The sequence below is a fragment of the Nomia melanderi genome, chromosome 4 (assembly GCF_051020985.1).
Source record: "Nomia melanderi isolate GNS246 chromosome 4, iyNomMela1, whole genome shotgun sequence".
NCBI classification, from domain to species: Eukaryota; Metazoa; Arthropoda; class Insecta; order Hymenoptera; family Halictidae; genus Nomia; species Nomia melanderi.
The window spans coordinates 10,342,143-10,369,945 of NC_135002.1; the positions used below are offsets into that span (position 1 = coordinate 10,342,143).

The 27,803-nt window shown below is 40.4% G+C and overlaps 1 protein-coding gene across 6 annotated transcripts; it reads right to left on the reverse strand.

Moving 5' to 3' along the window:
- Nucleotides 1–152: 152 nt before the first annotated feature.
- Axn (protein axin) lies at nt 153–27,788 on the reverse strand. Of its 6 annotated transcripts, none has more exons than XM_076367217.1 (8): nt 27,340–27,788; nt 6,200–6,355; nt 5,089–5,893; nt 4,584–4,748; nt 3,345–4,024; nt 2,955–3,262; nt 2,565–2,863; nt 153–2,486 (listed from the first exon to the last, which is right to left on the reverse strand). In XM_076367217.1, the coding sequence occupies exons 2-8, from the start codon at nt 6,264–6,266 to the stop codon at nt 2,360–2,362; spliced, it is 2,451 nt and encodes an 816-aa protein (XP_076223332.1). In that variant the 5' UTR covers nt 6,267–6,355; nt 27,340–27,788; the 3' UTR covers nt 153–2,359. The 6 variants fall into 6 exon arrangements, with proteins under 6 accessions (XP_076223332.1, XP_031838569.1, XP_031838566.1 ...); XM_031982709.2 differs by lacking the exon at nt 27,340–27,788 and adding an exon at nt 10,824–11,046; XM_031982706.2 differs by lacking the exon at nt 27,340–27,788 and adding an exon at nt 8,434–8,765.
- Between the last annotated feature and the right edge of the window lie 15 nt (nt 27,789–27,803).

Below are 27,803 nucleotides of genomic sequence, written 5' to 3' on the forward strand. Positions count from 1 at the left end.
ACAATTTAGTTCGTTTCTCAGATATCTTTCCGCTTGAGTACAAAAGTTAAACTACAGTTGAAAATTGTTACATGAGAATAAAAGTCGTTCGAATGAACTATCAACTATAAAATAAAAAATTAAATAAGGGGATAGATGATATAAGAAAGGAATGATTGGCGTTAATATTCTTTTCCATATATTTCAAATTTTCATTCTCGTATTCTTCTTCCGAAGTCCCAGACAATAATTTATTAACTACCTAGAACGAAACTGTGAACGTTCACAAAATCAATCGAACAGCACAGACATAGGTAGTTTCCAAAGTAATAGAGTACAATAGATTTCATATAATCCAGTGAAAATGGCATTATTATTCTCAATACTTTTGATATACAATAATAATCATTATTAATTAATTAGGTACAGGAACACTTTATCATTCGTGGTAATAATTAAAGATAATCAATTACATACAATTAACTGTTATCAGCCACGGTGCATCGCCTCCAGCCTCGGCGTCATTGAATTCATTTAATGTAGATACTAAATTTTCTCCGTCATTCTCTCTTTCTTTCTTTCTCTCTCTCCCTCTCTCTCTCTCTCTCTCTCTCTCTCTCTCTCTCGCTCTCTGTCACATACACACATACACACATTCTCTCTCATTCTTACTCTCTCTCTTTCTCTTTCTCTCGGTGTCCGTTAAAAATTTAAAAATCAGTTTTAGGAAGCGAGCGCCTACGACTATAAGAATCGAACCAGTATGCGAAGGCCATTCGAGAAGATTTCAATCACACGTTCGATTTTTTTTCCTTTTTCCATTCTCCTATTTTATATAGTTTAATAGTTTTCGTAACGGAAAATCGTCTCGGATTAAAGGAGAAAAGAAAAATACGTATACGGTATCGTATACCGTTGTTGAGAATTCAATGTTAAAACGCAGTGTTCAAAGTAATAACGATGCTGATAATATTTCTTTAGCGTTAACGATGCTAATGATTAAGCTTGCAAAGACTACGATGAAGTTTGGAAAAAAATATATACAAAACGTTCGGTGTATCAAATTTATCCTCTCGATATTAGACCCGCTGGTCTCCAATTTATAAGTATCTCTTAACCTTTTTTTTCCTTAGGCTTACTTCGATCTTACTGCACTAAAAAGGCACAATTTTTCGCACCTGATAAAACATTGTGTTACGGTCTAGACACTAATGATTTCCTTTTCCTTTTCCATTCTTTGTTTTTCCACCAAAGTACTTACTTCACGTTTTAATTCTTCTCAATCGCCCCCCTCCCCCAAACCCCAACCCCCCTTCAAATGCCAATTTTTATGTATATTGCTCTTCTATTTCCCAATATGTGTTGTGTTATGTGATGCGGGAGCTTATTTTACAATGTCAAATGGGTGATAATGTGGTGGTACGACAAAACATGATTTGTATTCTTAATATTTTTTTTTCACAGTATTTCGAATGGGCGATATATTACGTATATTAAACAGAGCGTGTGTATTTATAATGCACGTAATATACCTTCTTAAAAACTAATTTGTAATAATGTTCTTTCCTATGTATATCTAAGGCCTATACAGACCTTACTAAGGCGATGAACTACGCGGGCCTTTGTACAGTCGTTTGGAAAACTATGGGAAGTCTTTAAGAGGAAGAAATTATTCGTTCAATCAATATACAATGTTATTTCCCGGTGTTGACGCAGTCCGTCCAAATTGATTGGAGATAACCAAATTTGCAATCACGATGGTACTCCGTTTACGTGAACTCCACTGCTGCCGAAATGAACAAGTTACCTTTAGAATAATTCAACGAATTCATGTACATATTACTGTGAATTGCCCAGTCCCGTTAGAACTGATATTGGCAAAACATTCTCGCCACAAAAAGGAACGCTTCTCGTAAAAATTTCCATTATGTACAATACAGTGATACTATATGCATGTTTTTTCGATGAACAGGAAGAAAAGAGTATCATACAAAATCTTATCAGACAACGGAGGTACCATTTCGAAAAGAATAGATATTCTGTAAGAGATCAAGCATTAATAAAGGATTGATATCCAATGAAGTCAATGTTTATCCAAACAAGGTTATGTTTTTCTTTTTCTTCTCTTTTTTTTTTTACTTCATAAACATATAATGGTTTTGCTCACTAAACAGATTCTTTTTTATTTCGTCAACGTTAAAAGCACTTGCTCGGTTGACCGAAGCGGAAGAAACCGCTTTAGCAACTTCAATAGACTAACACCGAGTATTGCCTTGTTAGGTTTCTTCTTATAGAATGCTGGTCCTCTTAAATAAAATTAGTTGCGGCACTTTTTTGAAGTTAGCACGTTCTTTATTGGGAATATCCTTGTTTCAGTCTATCACTCAAGCGCCTTGACTTGCGCCATGACTTTACCCTCCCACAGCGGTAAAACTTCAGTATCATCGGTTATTTCTTCTTGAATAACCTTTGTATCCAAATCCTCGCATTCAGTTTTAAAGAAATATCTAAAAAGGAAAAATTAACATAATTGTAGGTAAACATTCGTACATATAATAATGTAAGATGACAATAATTGTACCCACCGATAGCTGCCTTTCTTAGGAAGGTATTCTTTAAACTGTTTTAAAGTGACATTATGACCAGGAATTTTAGTCCTATAAGGAAACTGTTCGTCACAGAAACTGAACACAACGGTGGTAAAATCTCCAATATCTTGCTTCATTTTCTTTAACGTTGATTGGTTTGATTGGACATACGATTGACTCTGTAATGTAGGCTCATACGATGACTGCTTAGAAATATTAGAATGGCGTTGCTTGCAACTTGAACGTGCTCTATCTTCTTCGATTAATCTTCTCCTCGCTTCTTCTAATTGGGTTGCCTATTAACAAAACAAAGAATTTTGTTCATAAATGATAAATAATTTTACATAAATAAGGGTAATGTAATTCTAACGACAAAAATGAATTTACTGTATGAGGTTGTGGTAATGGTGGCATTCCTGGATCGGCAACAAAAGGTTGGGCAGGAACTCCCCATGTTTCCCTATTCGTTCTTTCCAAAGAGCCACTACGAGATCCATACTTCTTCCCATGACGGCTATGCTTGACATCTTTCTTGTCAGTTTCTTTAAGCCATGATAAAAGACGAATATCTTTACTAATCGTCAACGGTGGTGCATCACTTACAACGCTTACACCACTATCAGTTAATTCCGTCATAGATTTCTTTGTCGCTGATCTCCTAGTCATGTCCGACCTTCGGAATCTCTGGTCATGACCTGCAAAAGTTTTGTGATGTGAAAAAAATAATTTTTCTTGACGAATAATGTATCAAAGCATTCTTTATTTAATATAACATACCCTGAAGATAAAGGTCTTGCTTATGGAGGGAATCGGCATAATCAGATGGCACGGATTTAGATTTAGGCAAGTGAGATCCTAATGAACTCATGGAGCCAGCTCCGACAAGATCGCTGCCTTCTTGAAAATCGTGAATATTACCACTATCTGCTGAAAATGTTGAGAACACATCCTTCTCTTTTCTCTGTTTGTACGATCGTGGATAATTGTGCGTAGAACGTCTTCTTTCAGGCGAATGCAGTCTTGGTGATGAGAGTCCAGGCGACCGAGAAGGCGTCAAATCCGACCAAACTCGTGACACATGTTGGTCTAGAATTGCTTGATCGTTATCTTCTTCTATCAACAACTTTTCCCTCAGGGCATCAGCTAGAGCTTTTGGAGCACCACTCGGCATCTCCAAAGCAACGTCCTTACTAATCGTGTCGCTTTCTTGCAAATGCCTATCAAGCTTTTCCTGAGATTCTCTTTCACGTTTAACATTCTCTAATTTCTCAATAAGCACTTGAGCAAATTCTTCCGGCTTTAAAGGGTGCATAAGATCTCGAGGCACCCGTTGTGTACGGGGGATGATTGTATGATGTGCCATTGGATCACGATTTAAACTAGCTGAATCTTTCATAGCTCTACACTGTCTTATATACTGTTTTTTACTTCGTTGTTTACCCATTGACATTCCATCACTGTAAATAAGAAGTATAAACAAATTTCTATTAATGAGTAAGTAATTTCTATGATACAATGCAATTTTTTATTTAGTATTCTAAAAAAACGATGTGCACTGAATTAAAGGTGAAACCTAAGATGAAAGTGATACGTATTCAAGACATATTCAAGCATGAAATTATTAAATTTATAAATTCGAGTTATCGAAGTTCTTACACAGTATAAAAGTTATGTACAGTCATGTAACATGTAGTAACAGAAAGTAATTCATATAAAGTACAAATAACATAAGTGAATTTTGTAAGTACCTTTCACAATAGAATAAGAAAATGTAAATATAAAATAATACATTCGTATATTGAAGTAAGGATCAGAATCTTTATTTTTGTTCGAATCTTAATATAATTTGTAATACTTCAATGTAAATAGAGCAAATAATTACACAAATGTTTAAAATAATAATACTATAAAAATTATATACAGTAAAAAAATTGAAGATGAATTTGTATTCACAATTATTATGTTGAAGCAAAGACAAATTTATTCTTTATATTTTACATAAAATAAAAAACTTACACTGATGAATCGGTGAGAGACATATTGTCTGATTCTGTTCGTGCATCACTGCTCAAACTTTGAAGTTCTGAATCCTGTCTGGATACTGGGTTGTATGAGGAATATTGTGCGTGCAGTCTGGGTACGAGCATATGATATGGACTAGCTCCATGTTGCAAGTAAATGCTATGAGCACCACGCAAAATGTCAAACCAAAAGGAAAAAAACAAACGAAAAATTGGAAAACGTTTTGATACCAATATTACACGTTTAAAATATAAAATAAAATTAAAACACTCATATGATATACAATATTTTTCGTTTATTCACAGTGTAATATGTTTCAATCGTATTATATTATATGTATACAAAACATTATACACTACAAAACATTGCAAAAAATCCACACATCAAGCTTAAAAATAATACAAGCTATATAAGGCGTTTAATGCAAATCTAACTTTAAGCATTCTAGGTAATGAATGTTTTAAGTGAAAACCATATTTATAAAAAAAAAATGTATTACCCAGCATACGCTTCTGGCTTTGGTCGAAGATCCATCGCCCTAGTTTGTTGAGTAGCCATAAGCATATCTTTGGTCAATCTCAGCTCACCCCTCAATTCCCCAGGCGTTTCACTAGCTGAATGTGAGCTATGTACGGAACTAACAAATTCACTGTCTTCGTGGACAGTGGGCAATAAGCTTGGCCCACAAGAAACAGACATCTCTCGACTGGATCCTGAACTAGGACATCCACCAGAATCTGGATTCTGGCAAGACTGTACATACTGAAGATACATATCAGACCGAAGAAAGTTAGGATATGTAGTCTCATTAATGAGGCGTTCGACTTCCAACTGTACAGCATCGAACACCTTTTCGTCCGCTCGTCCTTCCTTAACTCGACGATTAGCCTCCTTCCGTACATCTTCTGGTATAGCTAACTGTGACTTGAGGAAGAACTTTCTGTAGATAAGTTTAACCAATTGATTTATCCTTTCGGGATCATCTTGTTCCTTGAGACCTTCACAGGCAAACCAGAAGTTAAGAGGATTTGCATGTGGTCTGCCTTCTTGATCCAGATATTTTCTGAACAATTCCAAGCCCACTGGATCCTGCAGCAAAGAATGCAGGTTCCTGGCCCACCGCAAACAAGCAGGTGGTGAATCACTTTCCATAGTTGTCGTACTACAGCAACCTTCCGGTTCAAATCCCAAAGGTGCCGAAGCATCGCAACCAGAAGCTGTTGGAGTTGCAAGAGAAGAGCGCCTAGGGGTCAGAGTTGGACTCTGTGGACGGAACCTGCTGACGTAGTTTCCTGTTTCCTCTCCTATAATTGGAATTTTAAGTAATTTTACTTTTGAGCTTATAAAACTTGTCTGATAGAAAGTTAACCTATACTTTTGACATCTACAAACTACAAACAAAACAGAAAGATACGATTACAGTAATTCATAGAAATTATCTATGTTCACACACTTACAATTATAAAATAATGTATGTTACAATGAGTGTTTATAGTTATAAAAATAACTATAAAAAACATATTTTATTGTTTTTACATCGTCTTTAGAATGTAAATGACATAATATTACAGTATGAACGTGTGGTATTTGTAAAATATATAGAAACTTACCAGGCACTGGTGGCCGTGGAGAGTTTTCATTGAAGCAACGTGCTTCGTTCTGTCGAGATCCACTCATCCTATCTATTATGGCCTTCGTGTATTATTTTACGTTCTATATTTAATTTAGGCCCACGACGCCTCTTAGTGGACATGGTTAATCCAAACCTGAAATAAAAATAAACATTTTGTATAAATATCTTTCTTATTACAAGAGCAATAAATGTATCATTGCAATAGAATTTCTAATTTTATTAAAATATAACTTCATCATATTTGCCTATAAAATAAAAAATAATATTATCTAGAATGTTTCATATCAGTTTAAACTATATAGCTTTTCATATTTCTAGTTTTACATAGCCCTCATCAAATTCAACATAGTTCAGGATACAATAATCCACTATAGAGAAGGTATATTTGAATTCGGAAGCCTCGAACAAAAGACCTAAGCTAGGGATGCTGGATCGATCGAGCCCTGTGGTGAGTCATATACCAATTAAGCACCTAAGGATGGTTTTTCTATCCCGAAGAACTTTAAGGGCGGAGCCTGACAGCAAAACCGTAGGGTAGTTCCTGGCAGTCTGCGCATTGAAAGATGCCTCTCTATATATCCCTATTGGTCCGCGCAGAACATTTGTGTGGTATTGATCGACAAAAATTATAACGCAATCCATTGAACACTACAGTCAACCCCAAATAGACCTCGGTTGTAGAATAAAACTCACTGCGGAATAAAATTGTATTTTGACAGGACGGATAGATATTAATAGACCCATAGGGTAAGGTATCCTATACAAAGAAAAGGCTATTATATTCCAAAAGGTTCAGCCTATTGTTACGATGAGCTATAGAAATATAATTTCATAAGTTTGTGTTAGAATCATTCGTGTGTTATATCCTTCTTTAGATAGAAGCAAATTATAATATAACAATGCAAGCACTTCACTTTATCAATTATATTAATAATGCATTTAACAGTGTAACATAATATTAGAATGATTGGAGCACATTAACTATTATATGAAAACATTAATATAGCACATTACTGCAAATCTTAACTGTAATTTATTTATTAAGCTTGATTTCAGTTATACTAGAACCATTTAATCTGAATTTCATTTACAAATATATAAATTTTTATATAGTTACTAATAAAGGAAGTAATATATCTACATACATATAGTTGATTCACAAATAAAACATGCAAGACATTTTTAAACTAGGAAATACACATCAGCTTAAAACAGAAATAAAGAATTAGACAGCAGAAATTAAAATACACAACACAGATGTACATATATGAACCCCAATATCTCGATATATAAGTAGGTTTATGGTATATAAAAGCTTTACATGGCTATAGAAATCTGATCTCTACCTGCATAGGAGGAAAAATATGAAATGAAAAGCTGTCATAATGAATTATCTCGCTTGAGTGCACGTTTCCCTGTGTTAGGGGATGAAAAAGAATATACATACCATTTTGCTAACGCTTTCCTATACCTGACCTTGAAATCTATATAGCAGAGTAAAATCTATTATAATCTTTACAAGTTTATCGACCTCAACCACTGGCAGCTTTTAACTTCTATTGTTATAGAACAGAATGAACATGCGATACCACTGTCTACGCGTCTCCAGGCAAACTGAGCTAAGGCTGCGTCCTGACCAGGACCGACGCCACATTGGTACAGGAAGGGTGGAGTAGGGATACAATGTCTGATCTTGTCAGATTATGAAGCGTTGAATTCTAGTACCTTCACTATCACAAATTATTCTACGCCATTGTAATGAAATATAATAGTCTAGTTTTTCCAAATGAATATAGACAGATATCCCTCATCCTACTAATTTATTCTGAACACCACAAAAATGTAGAGATAACTATAATGACTTAACTTTTAGATGATATTGTATCAATATTTTTCTTGCTAAGTTCTATTAATATTATAATTATAAGAATTATATTTTTATCCTTAGGTATGACATATTAGAATTCAACAAAAAAAAATTCGAATTATCTTCATAACATATGTAAATTAATTTACGTTTATTTACAAAAAAAACTGTTTATTCCAACTTTAAAAGATTTTTGTTGTGACATAAAAAACACTAATGAAAATGGATTGTTTAAATATATATTCACATTTTTTGGACAGCTAAATTATGCAATATACAAATATTATTTAACAAAATGTACAATTATTAAAATCAATTTATTTAAAATGTGTATAGTAACTTACTTATTTCAATTTATTTTATAAACACGTTAATTATATTAAAAGTTCTATTAATTATTCATAGAAAAATAAAAATCACATTTTACAAATTAATGTATTATACACACATAAAGAAAAACTCGTGTATGTGCAACCACCTGTAATAGACGGTACAACTAAAGAAGCAAAAAAGCTACGACTTTATTTACAATTTTTGTTCTGCCTGGGCTAATAGATGGCACTACTTACAATATACCCATCACATAGAACACCACAAAGATACTTAAGTTTACAAATTCGTTGTATTTAGTTACATCGTGAAATTATACGTAAACTAAAATCAAATTGAAAGATGCGTTTATGTGAAATTAAATTATTAAAAAAAAGCATTTCGTAATATCGTAAAAGCTTTGGCAAAATTAACGTTATCATTAATGTAACGATTGCGTGATTTCAAAGTCGTTCAGTTCAAAGTTAAAATTTATTGTTAATATGATAGAATCAGACATCGTGAACTTGGGAACCATTCTACCTCTCAAATCAACTGCACTTCAGCCTTAATCATTATACAAGCGTTTCAGATAGAGATCCGAGGGTGATCCACCATTCAATGCAGCATACTTCATTAGAATCTTCAATTTTAATAATGACGAAAGTGCGAGAATAATCATTTTGACGGGTACCTTGCACGGTTCTCTAATGTCTTCTTCATTTTCTACTTGCTTAATGATGTCCGTCGTTATAATTATTCGAAGCGGGGTACCGTGAGATATAATTATATATCGAAAGAAATGCTTCGTGTGAAGAACTATTAGGACTGTTATATGTAACACGACGAAGATTTTTATGTGTAATGAAAACCTTCGTTCAATTTCAATTTCATATAAAGGCTCAAGCCTTCTCGTATAAATGAGATCGTATATTTTGTGAATGCGTTCTCCTGATTTCTCAATAACTGCTGATGTATTCAGTCTATTGTATCAACACGTGAACCCGAACATTTTAACCAATATAATATTAGTTTAAAATTGTCTTCCCTCATTAGCTTTGATACGTTCAATTCATAATAACGTATAATTATACCTTTGTATGGTACAATAACATTTTTGTTTCTGATCTTATTCGTAAATATTCTTAGAGATTATTATTTTATTATAATTATAATATTTTTTTATCATTATTCTTGAGATTTATTATTCTTTGTTAGATTTATCTAATATAGATTTCGATATATCACGTTATAGTTAACCAAAGCTCGTGACATTTCGTGAATCATAATCGAATTCCTAGAAGGTGAAAGTATCCTGCCTAACCCCAGAGTGTAGAAAAGCCATCTGGACAGGATAGGTACAAAATTCATCTCCGAGCGACACGCTATATTCCCCTTTCGCTTGGTCGGTAAATGCTAGGATCGGCGTTACCCCGCATACCAAGCTGTTTGATATCGACGAGCGAAATACTAAGAATCCATACAAGGAGGTCCCAAGATATTGAAATTTTTCCAACCGTACAGAAATGTATCAAACCGTGCGGAATTTAAATCTCGTGTCCTGCTGGCATTGCCTTTAGCCGTCCGAAAACATTTTTCGGTTTTCTTGTGAATTCTGAGATATAATATTAAAATGCATAGCACCGTGATTTTCGCAGTGGTATTTCAATAATCCCGTGTCACGTATGATATGATTTTCCTACATGCACGAGAATAGTCTATGTTCAAATTCTTATTTTAATCAATGGTTCAGACGCGACGTCATTAAGAGACACGTTACGCAAAATCAGAAATCTGTTCGAACAATATTATTAATCGTCGGGGAACGATGAATCAAAACTCATTTTACACATGGCCGACAATTATCAGTTCCTTCAATTACTAATAATCGAAATTGGATACGTTCATATCAAATCCGAATGTGCCACACGGTACTCTTTTACGTATTTCACCGAGACGCTTAAGCACTTCAAACTTTTAACCTTCATCTACCGGGTGTCTTAAATACACCGGGTGTCTCTTTAACCAACAAAACACCAGAAAGTTTTATTGTTTGTATATCATCGTTTCGAAAACACTATCAAGTAGACGAAAAAAGAAAAGAAAAGAAACACGATCTCGCGAATTAACGAGATTCTAAAAAGATCACCTTTTTATCATCCAAACCGAAAGAGGCAAACCGCGAAGGCGACGAAACGGGTAAGAAGAAAAAGGGTGCTTCCCATTGTGCGCATTCCATCGAACCGTATTAACATTTTCTGAAGGTGGGCGATATTTTTCTGACCGAGAAAAAGCGATCGAAGAAATGACAAGTATTTCGGAGTCACCGGTTAGATGACGAGGCGAGGGAAGGGCCCCAGCTTTCAAAGAGCGTGCTTCGCCGAGCGAGGCGTTCCGAAAACCTGTAATTACGGACCCGACGTACATCAAGCGGTGCCGCCAGCCGCCAGCCACCAGCCGGCGAGGTCTCTGTCTTCCATCTCCCTTTTTGCCTTCTTCTCTCCTTCATCGCCTTCCTCGTCCTCCTTCCTTGCCTTTACCTGTGCCGTCCCGTTCGTGGCTTTCTTTCCTCCCGTCTCCGTTCCTCTACCAAGAGGGCGCGCACGTTTGCTCGTTTTCTCTCTTCTGTTTTCTTTTCCCTTTTGTCTCTCTTTCGTTCTTTCTGTCCACTTTGAGCGGCCTCCTGCTTCGACTCCGACAGCGGTCCACCTTATTTGACCCTCCCCCTCTTCTTTCACCCCTTCTCTCCACGCCCCTCCACGGCCCGCGTCCAAAGGGCTCTCCGATTCCTCTTTTATTTTACCCTCTTACTTTACTTACTTACTCACTCCCGGTTTCTTTCTATTTCTTCTCCGTTTCTTCGACGTCTTCTTCCTTTTAACCGTCGCCCTTTCTTTCTCCCTCTCTCCGCCTCCTCCTCTCTTTTTCACATTTTAGATTGCCGTGTCGGCAATCGCGGCTCGCTACTCGGAATTGTCCGAAAAACAAAGTACGAGGAAAAGAGGAACGACGGGGAGGAGGAAAAGAGGAGTGATATCTTTCGTTCCTCTTCCTCAGGTTGTTTGCTTCATTTTTCCCCGGTAGTCGTCGTCGTCGTTCCGTTTCCATTCTCCCACCGTAGCGCTGATCCTGGCGCTGTTGCGAAATTTCTACGGTTCCCCGTACCTTCATTGTTGTTCTGCTGTATCTTCGGCGAGATTGTTCCTGCTCCGTCGGTAACGACTGCGGGATAAAACGCGGTTACTCTACGAGGGGATGATAAATATTTTCGATATCCGATCGATTCTGTTTTACCTTTTTCATTTTAGACGTGAATTTAACGGGGTTCGGACGTAGTTTCGGGGACGTAAATGGAGAGAAGTTCCGGTGCATTTAACGAGATACAGGTTAATTGTAATCGTTTGCCGGGGGTCCAGCAGCGTACAAAAATCTAGGCACGACACTGGCCAATCCGAAGCTCCTCAAACGAGAAAAGCACACATGGCGCCCATTCAGCTAACCCTTTCAGCTTTCTCTCTTCCCTCCTGGTACCTGTAAGTTTCCTACCAACCCACCCAGTCATCCTCCTCCTCATGCGTCACCTTCTTTTTCCTTCTTCCACAGCTTCGGGTCGTGGCCGCTTCGGTAAAATCTCTTTTACACGCCCAACCGAGGAACTCTGTCTCAGACGACGACTCTATGTTTTTCTTACGGCGACCATTTAAATTTCCACATGGCTTTACAGAGTATAATTCGAATTTTTCTTTTTTATCTTTCTCGACCTTCCGTTCGTTCTTCCCAGCAACCTTCTTCCTTCTCTCCCTCTTTCTCTCTTTCTACGCGCAGACAGTTACAAAACTTTCCGTTAATACGACCGCAGGAATTTCTGCTTTCAGTTCAGGGAAATTTTAGGGATAAGACTTTTCACCAGACTGAACTCGAATATACCAACTGTATCAGTGTAAATAATTTTGGACATAATCAATATTAACCTATAATTCGAATAAATTAAAAAACTGGAGTTTACTCGTTGATTAACGAATTATAAACAATTAGTTTACGAACATGAAGTATATTAAAGAAAATTGTATACAATTTTAATAACAGAATAATAATGTTGTGGTTATAAAAATATCGTACGCCGAGTATGTAGAGTGCTTGAATAATCAATATGTTAAATTAGTTTCGCAGTCTCAAAGTCAAAGGGTTACGACAATGTTCAATGAAGGAGAGAGACATTGTATCTTATTACTGTGTTCCCCAAAATCATTAGCAGAATTTTTTGTTACAGATAACAAGTGCGGTACGGGGCATGCCGAGCGGAGTGCCTGTGTTGCCACTCTAGACCCTTGCGCTGATTCGTTAACTTTTTGCTTCGTGAGTTAAAGGAAACCAGAAATTAATTTGGGAGGTTGTCATTACGACTAAATAAAACTTCCTTCAGAAGCTCAGTCACGTTCTGGATCTGTGATGTTTCATGTCGGTACATATTTTTAGCAGGATTACGAATCAATTATCTCCAAAGCAAGTGTCAAAACAATACATTTGCGTTTCACATCACTTACCGTCAAAGATATTAAAAAAAAAAAAAAAGAAAAAAGAAAATAAGAAGACATTCCACACACGATTTATACAATTCACTTTTCATAATCAAATAAACGAATATACATTAAAAAATAAATGAATCGAATTAGAAGAATTCAGTTACCTGTCTAGAAATTCTACCGTCCGTAACTAAAACAGAAAAACACAGACGTCAAAATATCGGTACGTCAGGACTACTCAGTAATCAACATCCGACAAGAAGAGAACTTTCCTTATCAACCGTATCGGGTAAGAGAGATTCTTGACAATGACACGGGGGATACACCATTGATCGACTCCCTTCTGCCCTCGATGTACTCTCTCCAAAAGTGAGGGTTGAAGAAAAAAAACCGGCCCACATAAGCGTCGAATCGTTCAGTACGCTCGGGAGCGGAGCATGCAATATTAATAACGTTTCCAAAGGCTATTTTCTTTGAAAGGTACCGGGAAGTCTATCGATATCGAGCGTCCATTACGACAACTGAGATTATCAATTAAATAATAAAGGGAGTGTTATCGGGTCGAAACGGAAATGATCCCGATCAGGCCATAAACACCGACGTCTAAAGTCTTTTGAAGTACCGACAAGGATTTGTTGGAGGAAGACCGAGCGGAAACGGTCAAAGGCGTGTCACCGTTATCGCCAGATGACTTTATGTAGTGGTATTATGCCTCGCGAGCTGCGAATCTTTCAAAGAAACTTCTAAGGGACCGCTCGGCCGGCAGCTACACCGACCGTCGGTCGTCGACCGTCACGACCGCCGCGACCGTCGACTGCCGGCTCTCGACCATCGACTTAGGAGAATGTTCACTGACGTGTCAAGATTCCTCGTCGCCCCGCCTTTCTCTCCTCAATTCCGATTGACCTTCATTCATCTCGCCAGGTATCATATGCATACTTCAATTTTCAAAGTCTTAAACTTCAAGCGAATACATCAATTTCATGTCAGAGGTATTCGGGAAACCAATTATTAACGGGGTTTTAAATCAATAGACACAGAGCATCTTAATTAGAAGATGGACAGTAATAACGACGCTTTTTGAAATAATAATAGGGTTCGTTAAAAATAAAATGAACTTTTACAGTATGTTTAATTGACGTGGACTCTCGATTAAAATTGTATTAAAATCGTATTGAAATTGCAACGATGAAAACGCAGACGTAACGGACACATAAACGGTTAATTTAAATTTGCTTTCAATCGATACCTTGGTTCCGCAGCGATAGACCGACGGGTTCTCCTCGTTGGGTAAACTTCATTTCAGGCTTTGTTTAACTGTATACTTTACATGCCTCCAAGGCGAACATTTGTTTATGAATCGCATTTCAAGTTCACGAATCACGTACAGCTATCCCGCGCATAAAATCGAACAGTTTGACACCACATTTTTATCCGATTGTTATACCTCTATGAATTGGTTTCATAGAAAATTCGATTAAAATTTTCGTCCGAATTGGCGAAACAGGATCGAGGACTCCGTTTGATGCAAAACGACATCTGGTAGCGGAAGAAAAAAAAATCACAATTGCAGTTCACACGCGGAAGGATCCTATCAATCGCACAGGAACTGTAGTTTTTAAGTGGTCGTAGTATCCGCAGGAAGCCACGAGAACAAGATTTTCCAGGCAAAAAAAAGCGAGATGTCGACTAGGCTGCATATTTCTATGTCCGGTTCGCTTCAATCCGTTCCCGTGTTTTTCTCCGATTTGTTTATGATCACGTGTCTTCTCGTCGGATGCGTAAAACGGGACACGAAACGTTTCCCCGAAATCATTTGCCATACTGAGTACGTGAATCAATGATCTTGTCGACGCACTTTATTTCCACGGAACGGACACTGAACCGTTTCCTGCAAAGGCGCGTGTAAAAATGAATCTATGTCCATGACGGTTTAGCCCGGTCGTGTCAATGAATCTCAAGACCAGTGAGCTCCGATTTTGTAAACGTTCCTAATTAAAATAAGGACACTCGAACTTCCCACGCGTTTCCAAATCATTTTCGATTAGATACTTTCATCTACCCTCGCGATGATTCGCATTGAGAGTCTCGGCACGGTCCACGATGCAGATTAACGAGCATGTTTAGTGTCCTTTGACCGGCGTGTCTTCATTTGTCCGCCGTAAAAGATGAGCGACTGCTTTCGGTGTATACCGAGAAGCGCACGTTGATACATACAAAATACTCCGACAAAAAATAAACTGTCTCTTCGAAGTAAATCGTTGTTTCGAATCAGGCTTCGGCAGTACGATTTTGTTTAGCACTGATCTGGTATTTTAACGGGTGAAAATGTCGGTGATTCATAAATGTATCATGACTGTAATTCGATTAATAATTTTTACCGGTTGGCCAAGCACCTTCGGAACTGCCACTCGAAACTTTTATTCTGCGGAATTTTTTCGTTCGTGTAGATACCGAATCGGTGAAACGAGCACAAAAACAGCGGCCGAAGGAACGGCTTCGGTTGAATGTGAATGCGACAAAGGATGCCGAGGAAGACCTGTGCCCCATACAACGTACACGGTAAGACTGAAACTACACAGTGACCGTAGGAGCCAAGGGTGAGCGAGTATTATCTCTCTCCCTCGTCCTCTTTCTCGCTCCTACGCTCACCGTCCCTCTTTCTCTTCTTCTTCTTCTCCTCCTTCTTCTCCTTTTCTTCTTGCTCTGCCACACCTCCCTTACGGCCGCAACTGCCTCTCTCCCTCATTCTCTTTCTCTTTCTTGTGTATCTCTCTCTCTCTCTCTCTCTCTCTCTCTCTCTCTCTCTCTCTCTCTCTCTCACTCTCCTCCCTTCCCTTTCCGCTCCTTGGCCATGGTCGACGGCGAGACAAAAAAGTGGTAGGGTCCAGGTATAAGGGCAAATTCTGAGCTATATATACCTATCCATACTTTTAAAACTCTTACGGAAACGCCGGGATTTTCATAAATTTGAACAAGCAGTTTGCCTTAGCGGCGGGAATAAACTATCTCGATATTTGCCGAAAATTGCCGAGGAGGTAGTTTCAGTGAAATAAAAACGCATTGCCGGAACAGTAATGTTTTAAACAGATTTTAACGTGAAAGTTGGACGAGACCAGTCGTTACGTTGAGTGAATTTGTGCCTTTCAAAGGTGAAGATGAAATTGCATTTTAATATTTAAATATTATGAATCAATGGTGATCTATTGAACATTATTTTATTACAAAATAATAATATTGCCGATGTTTGCCAATGCTTTTTGTACATCTTATTTTTTATATACATGAAAATTCCCTAAACTTTAAATAAAAGAGTTTTGAATGATAAAATAGTCGATACTGATACATGTACATATACGTCATGGTACTATAAGCATTAACTATAGAAAATAAAGACATTATCGATACAAAATATTATGAAATTAACAATTTTTATAGAACTCTTTTCATCTGACAATACTAACAAATTGGAGACACAAAATTGGCTATGGTACGCCATCTGTTGTTGCACAGATGCACCACCATTACACGTTTCTATTTTGTTTACTATATTTCCAAATAATTCTTCTTGCATACAATTCTAACTAAACTACGGATTTTATAGATTTATGTTACACGCACTTATCTAAAATCTGTAGAACAAAACTTTTATTAATTTAAATGCACTTTTATTTGGCTATAATCTCTTCAAATTAACCATTAAATATCTATATTTGTATGAGCATCTATAGTCTAATTATACTCTCAAAATATAAACAAAATCGTTAAATAATATTTACAATATTTATGCAAAAAACATGAAATACTCTACTTCCGTGTTTGATTTGTACTAATATCATATTTTTAAAACGCGTCGTTAAATGTTCCACTATACAAAAGAAACTCTTCAATGGGAAAACCTAAATTGAGTGTTTGCCTAAACGCATCCTAACCTAAACCGCAAATTCCGTGTTAAGGAAGATTAAAGAACAAGGGAGACATCTGTCTGTCATCAACCCTTGTCCAATCCAGACGATCTCTTTAATTCCATGTTCAATGAAACCCGATTGAAGTCGTTGCCAAACGACCGTTTGCCTTCAGGTAAATTACAAGCTCGCGCACCGATTTGTCCAACCCGGCCATCTTAACCGCAAACTTGTCGTGGCGTTTTACACCGAATAAGAAACTGTCGCAATTACATTTCCAGTTCTTTTGTTACACCGGTACCGTTTCATTATCCTAATGCACACAATCTCCCGTCAAAATTGATATCGCAAATGAAACATACCCCCCGAGAACACGGCGCACACAGAAACGGCCGGTATTCCCCGGCTTCCACGTTCCCGCCAATTTCGAACGGTCCATCCGAAAAAAAAATCGAGGAGGCTAACCGGACACGTGTCCGGCTGACCGCCATCGCTCGGATCAACCTGGAAGCCTCGCGGGCGGTGGACGGGCGGCGGGAGCCTGGGGAAATTAAATTATTACGATAATAACGAAACAAAAACACGCTCGCGGAGCCACGGAACAGAACAGGAAATTATGAAAACGGGGAAGAGGAAAGTGGCGAGGAACGGTCCACGGTCGTGCGGCTCGGGAAAGACGGGTTACGAAAAAAAGATCGTTCGCGAGCAAAAGTGAGAAACTATATAGAAACGCATCGGTGCCACTTGCGCCAGACGTGAACGAGAGAGACGGGCCGTGCTGAAAAAAGGAAGAAAAAGGAGACAGCCGACGGGAAAGAGAGAAAGAGATAGACTGATACAAGCGAACGCGGCGAAACAGAGATAGATAAAGAGCGGGACGGACGTCGGTCGAGCTCGAGGAGGGAGCACGGGGGGAAGAAGAGGGAGAATTACGACGAGAGGGTATAAGAGAAGGAGAATCTCCGTTTGATCTTGCCGCCGCACGCGATCCCACACACATGTATGCATGTTCTCTGGCCTCTCAATATGGATTCGCATGAATGCACTAACACATCGCGTCAGTTAAAATCTTTCTTCTCTCTCACCTTGGGCGCACGCTCTCTCTCTCTCTCTCTCTCTCTCTCTCTCTCTCTCTCTCTCTCTTTCTCTCTCTCTTCTTCTGTCTCCAGCGGTCTCCCTCTTTCACAGACCCGCTTCGATCGACAGTGTGCGCACCGCTCGGGCACTCTGTTGCTCTTGGATGTGTATAATAAACACCGTGCGAGCCAACTCAGCCGAGTCGCCTATAATTTCTCGCGGAAAATTATATGTTAATGCGCCCTTAATGGCGTCGTTCGTTAACGGGATCGTTGTACAAGCCCGAGGGATAGAACCGTGCCCGGAGAGCCGCGATTCGATTCGCTCGAGCATACTGCGAGTCGTCAATACAGCCAGCCCCGGTCATAGTTTCTTGTATTGCCTTTTCTTATCGTCGATATGTATACAACACGTGTACGCAAACCAGCGACTGGGTGCGTGTGTGCGCGCGCGCGCGAGACCGACCGCTTCTTAGGAAAAAGGAAAAAAAAGTTCATGGAAAATATCCTTAAAGGCTGATATTTTATTTAATGCGTCCGCGCGAGTGCGCCGACCATTTAAACCCCCTTCCCGCCATGTTGGTACCACGATGCATAACTCGTGTACGAAGCTGCGTGCGTTTCGCCTGGTTGCGAATCATTTTTGTTTTTCCTTTTACGCTCTTCGCCTTTTCAATTATAAAACCAGCTGAATTTCTTTTTCTTTCTGTTTGTTATTTGTTCCTTTTTAGAATAATAGCGACCTCCACGACTAATGTTTTCTTTTACGCGCGATCGTTTACGTTCCGGCTATCACAGACGTGTTCACGCGAATATTCGTTTTTATAGTCGAATTTATGGAAATCGGAATGGGGGATAAATTACGCCGGGCTGTTAAACGTTTCGACGAGTTACAAGTTAAATAAATTATATTCGATGCTATTCGATCGATGTTTTGGATAATTAGCGGATACACGGAGTGAACAATTTACTCGTGGGAGACTACTGCTTATGCGACAGACATAGTTTTCCATTTTTTATAAAACAACCGAATGAAGGCTGTTTTATACGCGGTTACATTATTCATACCGGTTGATATCTTTTTTTATGAATATTCAATTTAGAAGCTAAGTACATTGCCCACAGAAAGATTTCCTTCGTTTCCCCTCTTTTTAAAAAATATTTTAATACAACGCAACGTTGTACAGAGACACGTTCATCGCCCATTTCCTTTTTACGATACGCCCCTCTGCTGGAAAACTTGTTTGCGTTACTTATAAATCGTACAATCACTTTGGGACCACCTGTTAGAGAATACTCTTCTCCGAAAACGAAATTTTTCGGGTGTTTCGCGAAGCATGTTTCATCACAGTAAACTAATTGTCAATTCGACAAAATGAGCAACAAAGTGAAACAAATATAAATATTTATTTTTCAACAAGAACTCGTTGTTCAACATTGACAGTGCGTTACCACTAAAACACGTTATCGAATATCGAAGATTTGTCTAACTTTTTAATAAATAAAAACCTCCGATAATTGACTCGAATAATTGCACATGAAATAATTCCCCCTTTCTCATAAATGAACCTACTCGGCCCCGTAACATTTCGCTCTTCCTTGGAACGGTTGTGTCAGCGATACGGAGTTAGTCCCAGCAAAATGGAATAGTGTAAACGCGGGAACGATGCTTGATTCGAAATAAATCGTAAGGCAACGGGTTAAGAGGATAAAGACGATACACAAGCGATGGCGGTGGCGGTGCTTCCCGAAGGTAATACTCATGACTGTTTGATCGGTCTCTTCGGGTAGAGAGAATTCCCGTGGGTCCCCGGCAGCGGAACAAAGTCCTCAAAGAATGAAGATCGCCCGGCTAAAAACGTGGCAAGAGAAGTGGCGCCTTTGACCCTCATTGTCTGTGCTCTTTGCCCGTCGCATGCACGGCCTAATGGACTCTGTTTATCTTTTTCGCTTTCTTCTCTTTCCCCCTTCGTCTCATTCGCGACAATACAGACATACTCCCCCTCCGGTTGAAACTCCACCCTAACCCCCTCACCCCACCTACTCACCCACCCGTCCTTATGCACGTAACTAGACTTAACTGCACCCCGTCCCTTTTTGCGCGCGTTCGATTCACTTTAAACCCCTTACCCCGGATGCCGGACGTTTCCGACGACTCCATTGGCGGCTGTTTTCCAAGGGAAGGATCCTCTATTGTGCGACTTCGATTTTAACACTTCGCCCACCGGAAACCTATAATAGACTTCGAAACGTTGGCGTTCTATTGAAAGGAAGCTCGACCGTTTTTCGTTTGTATACTAGTGGAATTATGTAATATTTTATAATCACCGTGAAAATATTATTGCGTTGTGTTGCGTTGGGAGGATTTGGTGGTTCTTATTAAGCGATTTCCATTTTAACACTTTAATAATTGGGAATCTATGATAGACCTACATGTTGGCGCCTTATTGAAAGGAAGCTTGGTCATCGAGAAATTCATTAAGAAATCTTTAGTTGTTAATTGTTAGTCATTGAAAGAGTATTACACATCTGTGGATACAAACGACGATGACTGACAGTGCTTAACACTGAGCTCGAAATAAATCAAATTAAAAAGCATATATTTTGTTTCAATTCCGAAACCCTTGTATATTACACCAATAATTACATCAATATTTTTTTTAATCAACCCCTTGCCTTACGGTTTCCTTGGTAGCTTTTGCTAAATAAATAAAAATCGTAATAATACAATACTAACGGCAAAATATTATTTGACTTAAGTCTACGTAAACCAAACGGCACTCACATTTATTCAGTTGAGTTCGGTGTTACAAGACGCAAGACATCTTCGATCAAAATTAACAATTCAATTAAAGTAAAACGTACTTATTCCTGATTCAGTCGTAACATCGTAATTTACTGAACTGTAGAGACTACTGTTCCTATACACCCGTAACCAACGAATATTAACCTTTTGCACTCGGAACTTCTTCACTACAAATATTCAACATTTCCCAATAAGACACAGATGACGTTCTTCGAAACCAACTAACGAGAAAACACACATTGTACAAGAAACAAAGCAATTTTATTCCAATGTTTCACATATCCGTGTATTACACAAAGCTCGATATTCTATACATACAAACCTTTATCATTTTTCTACATCAAATCAAGCGAGAGAGAAAGTCATCTCTCGAGTGCAAACGGTTAAAACCAACGATTACGTTTAGATCAAATCAAACACTGAACGATGCGCGGGTTAAAGACCAGACGATCAGCTAAATCCCGAGCTAGGTGTCTGGAATGATCACGGTCGTCCAAACACCGGTATGCATCCTCCATTCGAAAAAAATGTTCCAGTTCATCGAACGTCTCGCGTCACGCGTGATAATCGCATGCAGATGCATTCAGTTTTGGAGTACCCGAGGCGTGAGCGCGACGTGTACCACCGATGCACCGTGATGCACAACCAGGTGGCCTCTCGGTCACATGGCGAAGAGAGGAGTGACACACAAATTGAACCGAGCGACGCAACGACACACCGGGAAACTGAATGACAAAAGGGTGGTGACGGCAGCGATGGTGGAGAACCGGCGGCTGTGGCGGCGGTGGTGGTGATGGTGGTGGTGGTGGTGGTGGTTGGTGGAACGGGAACAGAAGAATGGTGGGGAGTAAACAGTGCAACAGACAATAGAGACAATTATTGCACACAGAGGGACAAGAAAGATGATGGATCAAACGCGGTACCATTTCGGCGCCCTCTTTATCTCCTTTCACTTATCTTCCTTCAGCCCACCAACCACCCGAAACCACACTCCTACCATACTGCTTCTCTATTCTTTTTTCCTTATCATACGTTTTTCGTCGTTTATTTTATCGTTTCACCCTGTTTAGCCTTTGATATCGGTACCTACGCGAGAGACACGATCCAACACGCGCTCACGGCCACGCCGCACCGAACTACACCGCCCGTTTCGCAGAAATTACTACGCAAACACGGTGCTTTCGTCCCGCGAAACCTATCATTTCGCGAAATAACATATCTCTTTCGTGGATACCGGGAAAGTTTAGCATGCAAAAAGTGGAGTACACTGATGGGCTTTCTTAAGGCTACGTGCACACGTCGCGTCGGCACAGCAAGTCGGGTGGCGTACTCGATTTCGAATGGTGCCAATGCGGGAAAATCGGAATTCGTGACCTTGTCACGCGTATCTGTTGACCAGGCAAATCGATTCTGCATATTTTGACAGTGGAACTACCGAGCAGACAAATTGACTTTTTGTTGTCCGTCTGTTGAATTATTAGAGTGCATTTATTATCTTAACGTAGCAAATCAAGCTGTCTAGTAATTTCCTCGTGCAGCATTCGTATCTTTGCAGTAATTATGACTGAAATTAGAAAGGGATACTTTGATCCATCTGGAAGTTCTGGCGTTAATATGTTACGATAAGAAGAGAACCAATTGGTTCGACGTTGCTTTCTATCATGTCAAACACGGAATCTTCTAATTTGAAATGTCCATGGTTTCGTTTCGCTTTCTCTCGCGTAACAGTGCCAATTTCCAGGCGCTAATAATTTCCCTAAGACAAATAAGACGAATCCGGCATGACACTGAAAACGGTAATTAACAGTGAAGCTATCCATCTCGAGCATTGAAGTTTATTCCGTTGCTAGCAATCACGTACAAAACCACGCGAAGGATAATTCCAACATTCTGCATAATTCATCATATTTAATTCCACGAATGGAGCTCGCACCAAGTTACATTTGAAACACGCGATACGGTGAACTTTGCGTGAACGACGCGCAATCTCGACAGTAAGTAAAAGAACAATCGAGAATTAATCAATCGTAACCTTCAATTATTCTCTATACGCGAAACACAAGGGATAAAACTTTACGTATGAAGGATCACAGAAGGCTCGTCCCGTACAAAGGGAGAGAGAGGGAGAAAAAAAAGTAACGCGATAAAAGAACAGGCGACAATTCCTGCCAATCGATCGTTCTTTGATGTCGGAACGACGCGACACTCGTCTGAAATTATGATCGGTGGATTTAAAGAGTTATTTCAGGTCATAGGGTTAAGTGAACCACCTTGTATAAAAGGGAGCAACGTATGAGCCACCCTCTGTTGTCGCGGCGCATACACGCGGCTTGTGGGAATCCCCTGGCGCGGGCCGAAGATCGGAAAGAGTGGGCGGGACCATTTGTGATCGTGTCGTTTGATACCACGTGCTCGATGCGGTTGAAGCGCGGCGGCAGCAGCCCGGGGGGTGGGGGCAGACGGTTCACGTTCTCTCATTTTGATATCAAAGAGAGCCCCTCTCACAAGAATCTCTAAATCGATGTTCTTTGACTTTACAAAGCTTTTTCGCCCTGTAATGTCCCTTCGTCACACACGGCCTCTCCTTCATCTTCCGTTATTCTTAACTCTTGTTTTTCGACGATCCCCCCCTTCCCGTCGTCCTGTGTGTGTACGATGAAAGTGACTGACAAAAAGCTTTCGCTTTATTGCCGATAATTGCGGAAGGGGAAGGTTTGTTGCTCGAGGAAGCTCGTTAAGTGCAATAAACGAAAGTTCAAAGTGTGCCATCCGTTTTCGTGAATGCGGCTAATTACTGGGGGCTTGTAGAAAAGTATTGTCCTATTGGCACGAATATCGATGATTGAAATTCGCTCCGATTCCGATTAAGAATTGTTTGAACGGTTGGAATCGCTTCCCTGATTTTTTCTTCGCGAATTGGAAAATAAATTGTGGATCAAATCGACTTTAATTAACCCTTTGCATTGGAAGTTTTTTTTCATTCATATTACCTGCAACTCGAAGCAATTTCAGTGGAAAGGTCATATTCACATATAAGTAAATGAAATGCGCATTAAAAGAAAAGTCATTGCTGTATGTTATTGTTTTTTTAATTATTATGGATACAAATGTTATAATATATAAAAAACAGAAAATTATAAAATTAATATCCCATACACAATAGTTTTTACGATTTGTCTTTGTCCTTATGTTATGAACTGAAAATTATTTGCATTGTCTCCATAGCGGAGCCTTCGAGTTTGAAGACAAATTTTAAATGGCTCCGCTCCGGAGCCCTCGAGTGCAAAGGGTTAACCATTATTATTCTCATCGTTATCATCATCATCGAAATTTATAATCAATATTAAAATATCATATTTAAAAAAAAATATGTTAATCATTAAATTACAGGAAACAAAATTGTACCCTCACTACTCATTTTCCCAAAATCACCTGCAAAAGTGGAAATTCACGTACAAACTCTCGTCTGTCTACCATCCTTGAAACAATCCGACCGATTTTTTCCACTCCATATAAGATTCAAGATACTGGCGGGCGGTCGTTTGTTCTTTGAGGGTTGGTTTCACCCTTAAAAGCCATTTTGCACCGGAACCCTTCAGCAAACTTTTAAAAAAAGGAGGGGGTGTACTGCGTGTGTACGAGAGGGAGGGAGGGAGCGAGCGAGCGAGAGAGAGAGACAGAGAGAGAGAGAGAGAGAGAGAGAGAGAGAGAGAGAGAGAGAGAGAGAGAGAGAGATTTCTATTAACCGATGCACCATTGCATACGGAATATATATACCAAAGGCAAAGATGACAATATTAAGAAAGCCCCGAAGAAACCTTAACCGTAAAGGTTTATTGGCGTGAAGGAGTGCGAAGCGTGTCTACATCAAAGGGGGCCGCTTCTGAACTCTATTCCCTTTCTACTTGAACCCTCGCGCCGTCATCCTCGTCACCTCCTCCGCTTCTCTATCAAACCCACCACCACCACCACCACCAACACCACCACCACCACCGCTGGCAACCACCGTCACCCCGCCGCCGTCCATTCGCTCCGGCAAGATTGTGCACGCAACCAGACACTCACCCCCGAATGTGTATACCCTCGGCTATATCCAACGTTTACCACCTACGGAGTCACCGACGCCGCCACACCGCCCGCCGGTTATTAACATCCATTACCATCTCAAACGAGACGCATTGCGACATACACACACGATCGAAACGCACAGCTTCGGATAAACGCGCTCTGATATTATTTTTTTAATACACCGGCCGCCTCCTTTTACCCTACTCGCAGGCGCTCGCGCTCGCGCACGGTATGCATGCACGTACAAGCAAACATGGATACTCTCTTCTGTCCAGCTGCCCGGTAATTAGCGAAACTGTTCACGCACTCGAAACTCTCAAATATTTAAAACTAGACACTCCCACCCCCTGCCGTAGGCTTCTCTGAAGGAAAATACGTTTGAACTCCGATTTTCGAATGCTCGATCAAAATGGTCGGTTCCCAATTTTTGTTTGTTTGGGACATTTAAACGTATTTTTCCAGGTGAATTCGATGTCGATTTCAGCTCTGCGATCGGTGACTCAAAGATGTAGATTCGATACGATTGTGCTACAAACGTGTGCAACTGTTTCGTGCGAAATAACCTTAAATATAGGTTATATTATCGAGTTGTCGTTGAGCTCGCGTATGGAGATTGCGTGGAGTAAAGAAGGGTACAATTGTCAATCGCTAACGCATGATTTGTCGCCAAGGAAAATATAACGATTTTTTAATGAATCGTTTGAATCTGTCGATAAGGTTAGGTTTCCCGAGGAAACTGAGAGTAACCTTGATACGATCGATAATAATAATAATAATAATAATAATAATAATAATAATAATAATAATAATAATAATAATAATAATAATAATAATAATAATAATAATAATAATAATCCGAGGAAGGAATCGATTTCGATGCGATCGTTCGTCGCTTTCCGCGGAACGCGACTTTTCCATAAACAGCGCTCACCTCTATCCAATGAGCAACGCTGTCTTAATTGTTCCGTCGCATTTCTCTCGAATCGGTCAATTATACGGAGCCAGGGCATGGTAAACGGGGATCGGATTCACGTCGTTTTCCCGACCGCCGCCGTGTATCGGGGCTGGGGTTTCATTGAATTATTTATAAAACCGCTAATTGATATTCCGATCGACGGCAGCGTAGACCTAGAGCGTAACGCGGGCATATTGTTTTGATAAAGACAGAGTGAGCACATGTCGGGGCGACTGTGCGTTGAGGGGTATACACACGGTCAGGACAAAAATGGAGGAAGGAACGGGACAGAGACGGCGGAACCGGAACGGGATCGAGATGGCTTGACGGAAAAGAAAGACGAGAGGGGGAGGAGGGCGGGAGACTGAGAGAGGGAGAGAAAGAGAGGGAGAGTCGAGGAGCGAGAGCGGCAGAGGAAAGAAACGAAAAAGAAGAAAAAAAAAGGTAGGGCACACGAGAGAAACGAAACTGCGCGACCGGCAGAGAAAAGCTTGGTGGAACGGCTCGAGAAGAAAACGCACGGCTGCGTTCGTTCGGCGGTGGGCGCACGTCAAGAAAGAGAGCGCGCACACACAATTCGTGAATACACGGGTTTCCGAGACGCGCAAACCTCTCTCGTGGGCTCGGTGTAGCCGAGCGAAGGAGAGGGAACACGGCCGGGGAAAGATGGACGGGGCGAGGGAGAAAGGGGGGGGAGGAAGGGAAAGAGAGTCGATCTCTCGGAGAAGGAAAAGAAGAGGAAAGAGAGAAAGAGACAGAGCGCACCGCAGAGTGAGAGAGAGAGAGAGAGAGAGAGAGAGAGAGAGAGAGAGAGAGAGAGAGAAGCCGGAGGAAGAGAAAAGGGAAAGACGGAGAACACGGGACACGGTGCGTGGACGCGAGTCGGACAGAGACGGAGAGCAAACGAAAGGAAGAGAGGAAACCGAAGGCAATAAAAAATGTCCAGGTTAGACGGTTGAAGGGGAAGGGAGAGGCGGAGATGTAGGAAGGAACCAGCGGTAGAGTAAGGGACAAATAAAAATAAAAGGTAGAAGAGAAATAGAAGAATATGAAACACACAACCGGGCAGAGAGGACGTGTAAACATCATCGGTCGGTGTATTTCGGAGCCGCGGTTGACTTCTCGGTGTTGCAACGCGAGAGAGGAGAGATCGGCGGTACATTAGGTTTCGACCGCGGTTTGATCCTCGACGTGCCGAAACACCCGCGATGTTTGGCGGTAGAGGCGATCGGAGCACGGTTGCCGCGCGGTTCCACGACAGGAAGGAACGACGACACGGTCGTCGGGAACGGGAAAAGGTGCGGAAGGCAGTTCGAGGACGAGGAAGAGAATAAGGAGGGAAGACGAAATGAAAGGCGGTGTGGAACACACGAAAAGAGAGAAAGAGAGAGAGAGGAAGAGACACACAGAAAGAGACGGGTAGGAGGAAGAAGGAAAGAGAATGTACGCCTGCGAAAGAGAGAGAAAGCAAGAGCTCTGGAAGAAGTCGGCGAGAAAGAGATGTAGCATGGTATGGAGAAAGAGAAAGAGGGACGGGGATAGGATTTTGAAGGAAAAGGGGAGATCGGTGCTCAGCCGAAAAGAGAAAAGACGACGGTACGGACTTACTCGGTATTATCCGACGGAGGTTGTATTCGTTAATGCCGTGGTGAGGATGCGCTCGTACGGCGAGACCGACGTTCCATGCTCGAAAATGTCAACTCTTGATCGAGAAATGGTACGAGCCGAAACGCAGACACATTGTAGCTCTCTTTCTCGTCCTTACTTTCTCGCTCTCTCCGAGGGACGACGATGATTCGGCGTGAACTCTCGACACTTCGACACGACGCACACACGCACCACACTCTCTGCGAAATATACACACCGTGGGAACACCGACGGGTAACGAGGCTGGCTTGACACGCGGAAGGCATGCAAAGTGTTTCCCGGTCGCATCGAATAAACGGGAACAACCACGGATCGCGATCACGGTGAATCGGACACGGCGGAGCTAAGCATTTCGCGGCTCGTCTCTCAGGCACATCTTGGTCGCCATCGAGATCTAACACGAGTGCGCGCGCGGAACGCGCGCT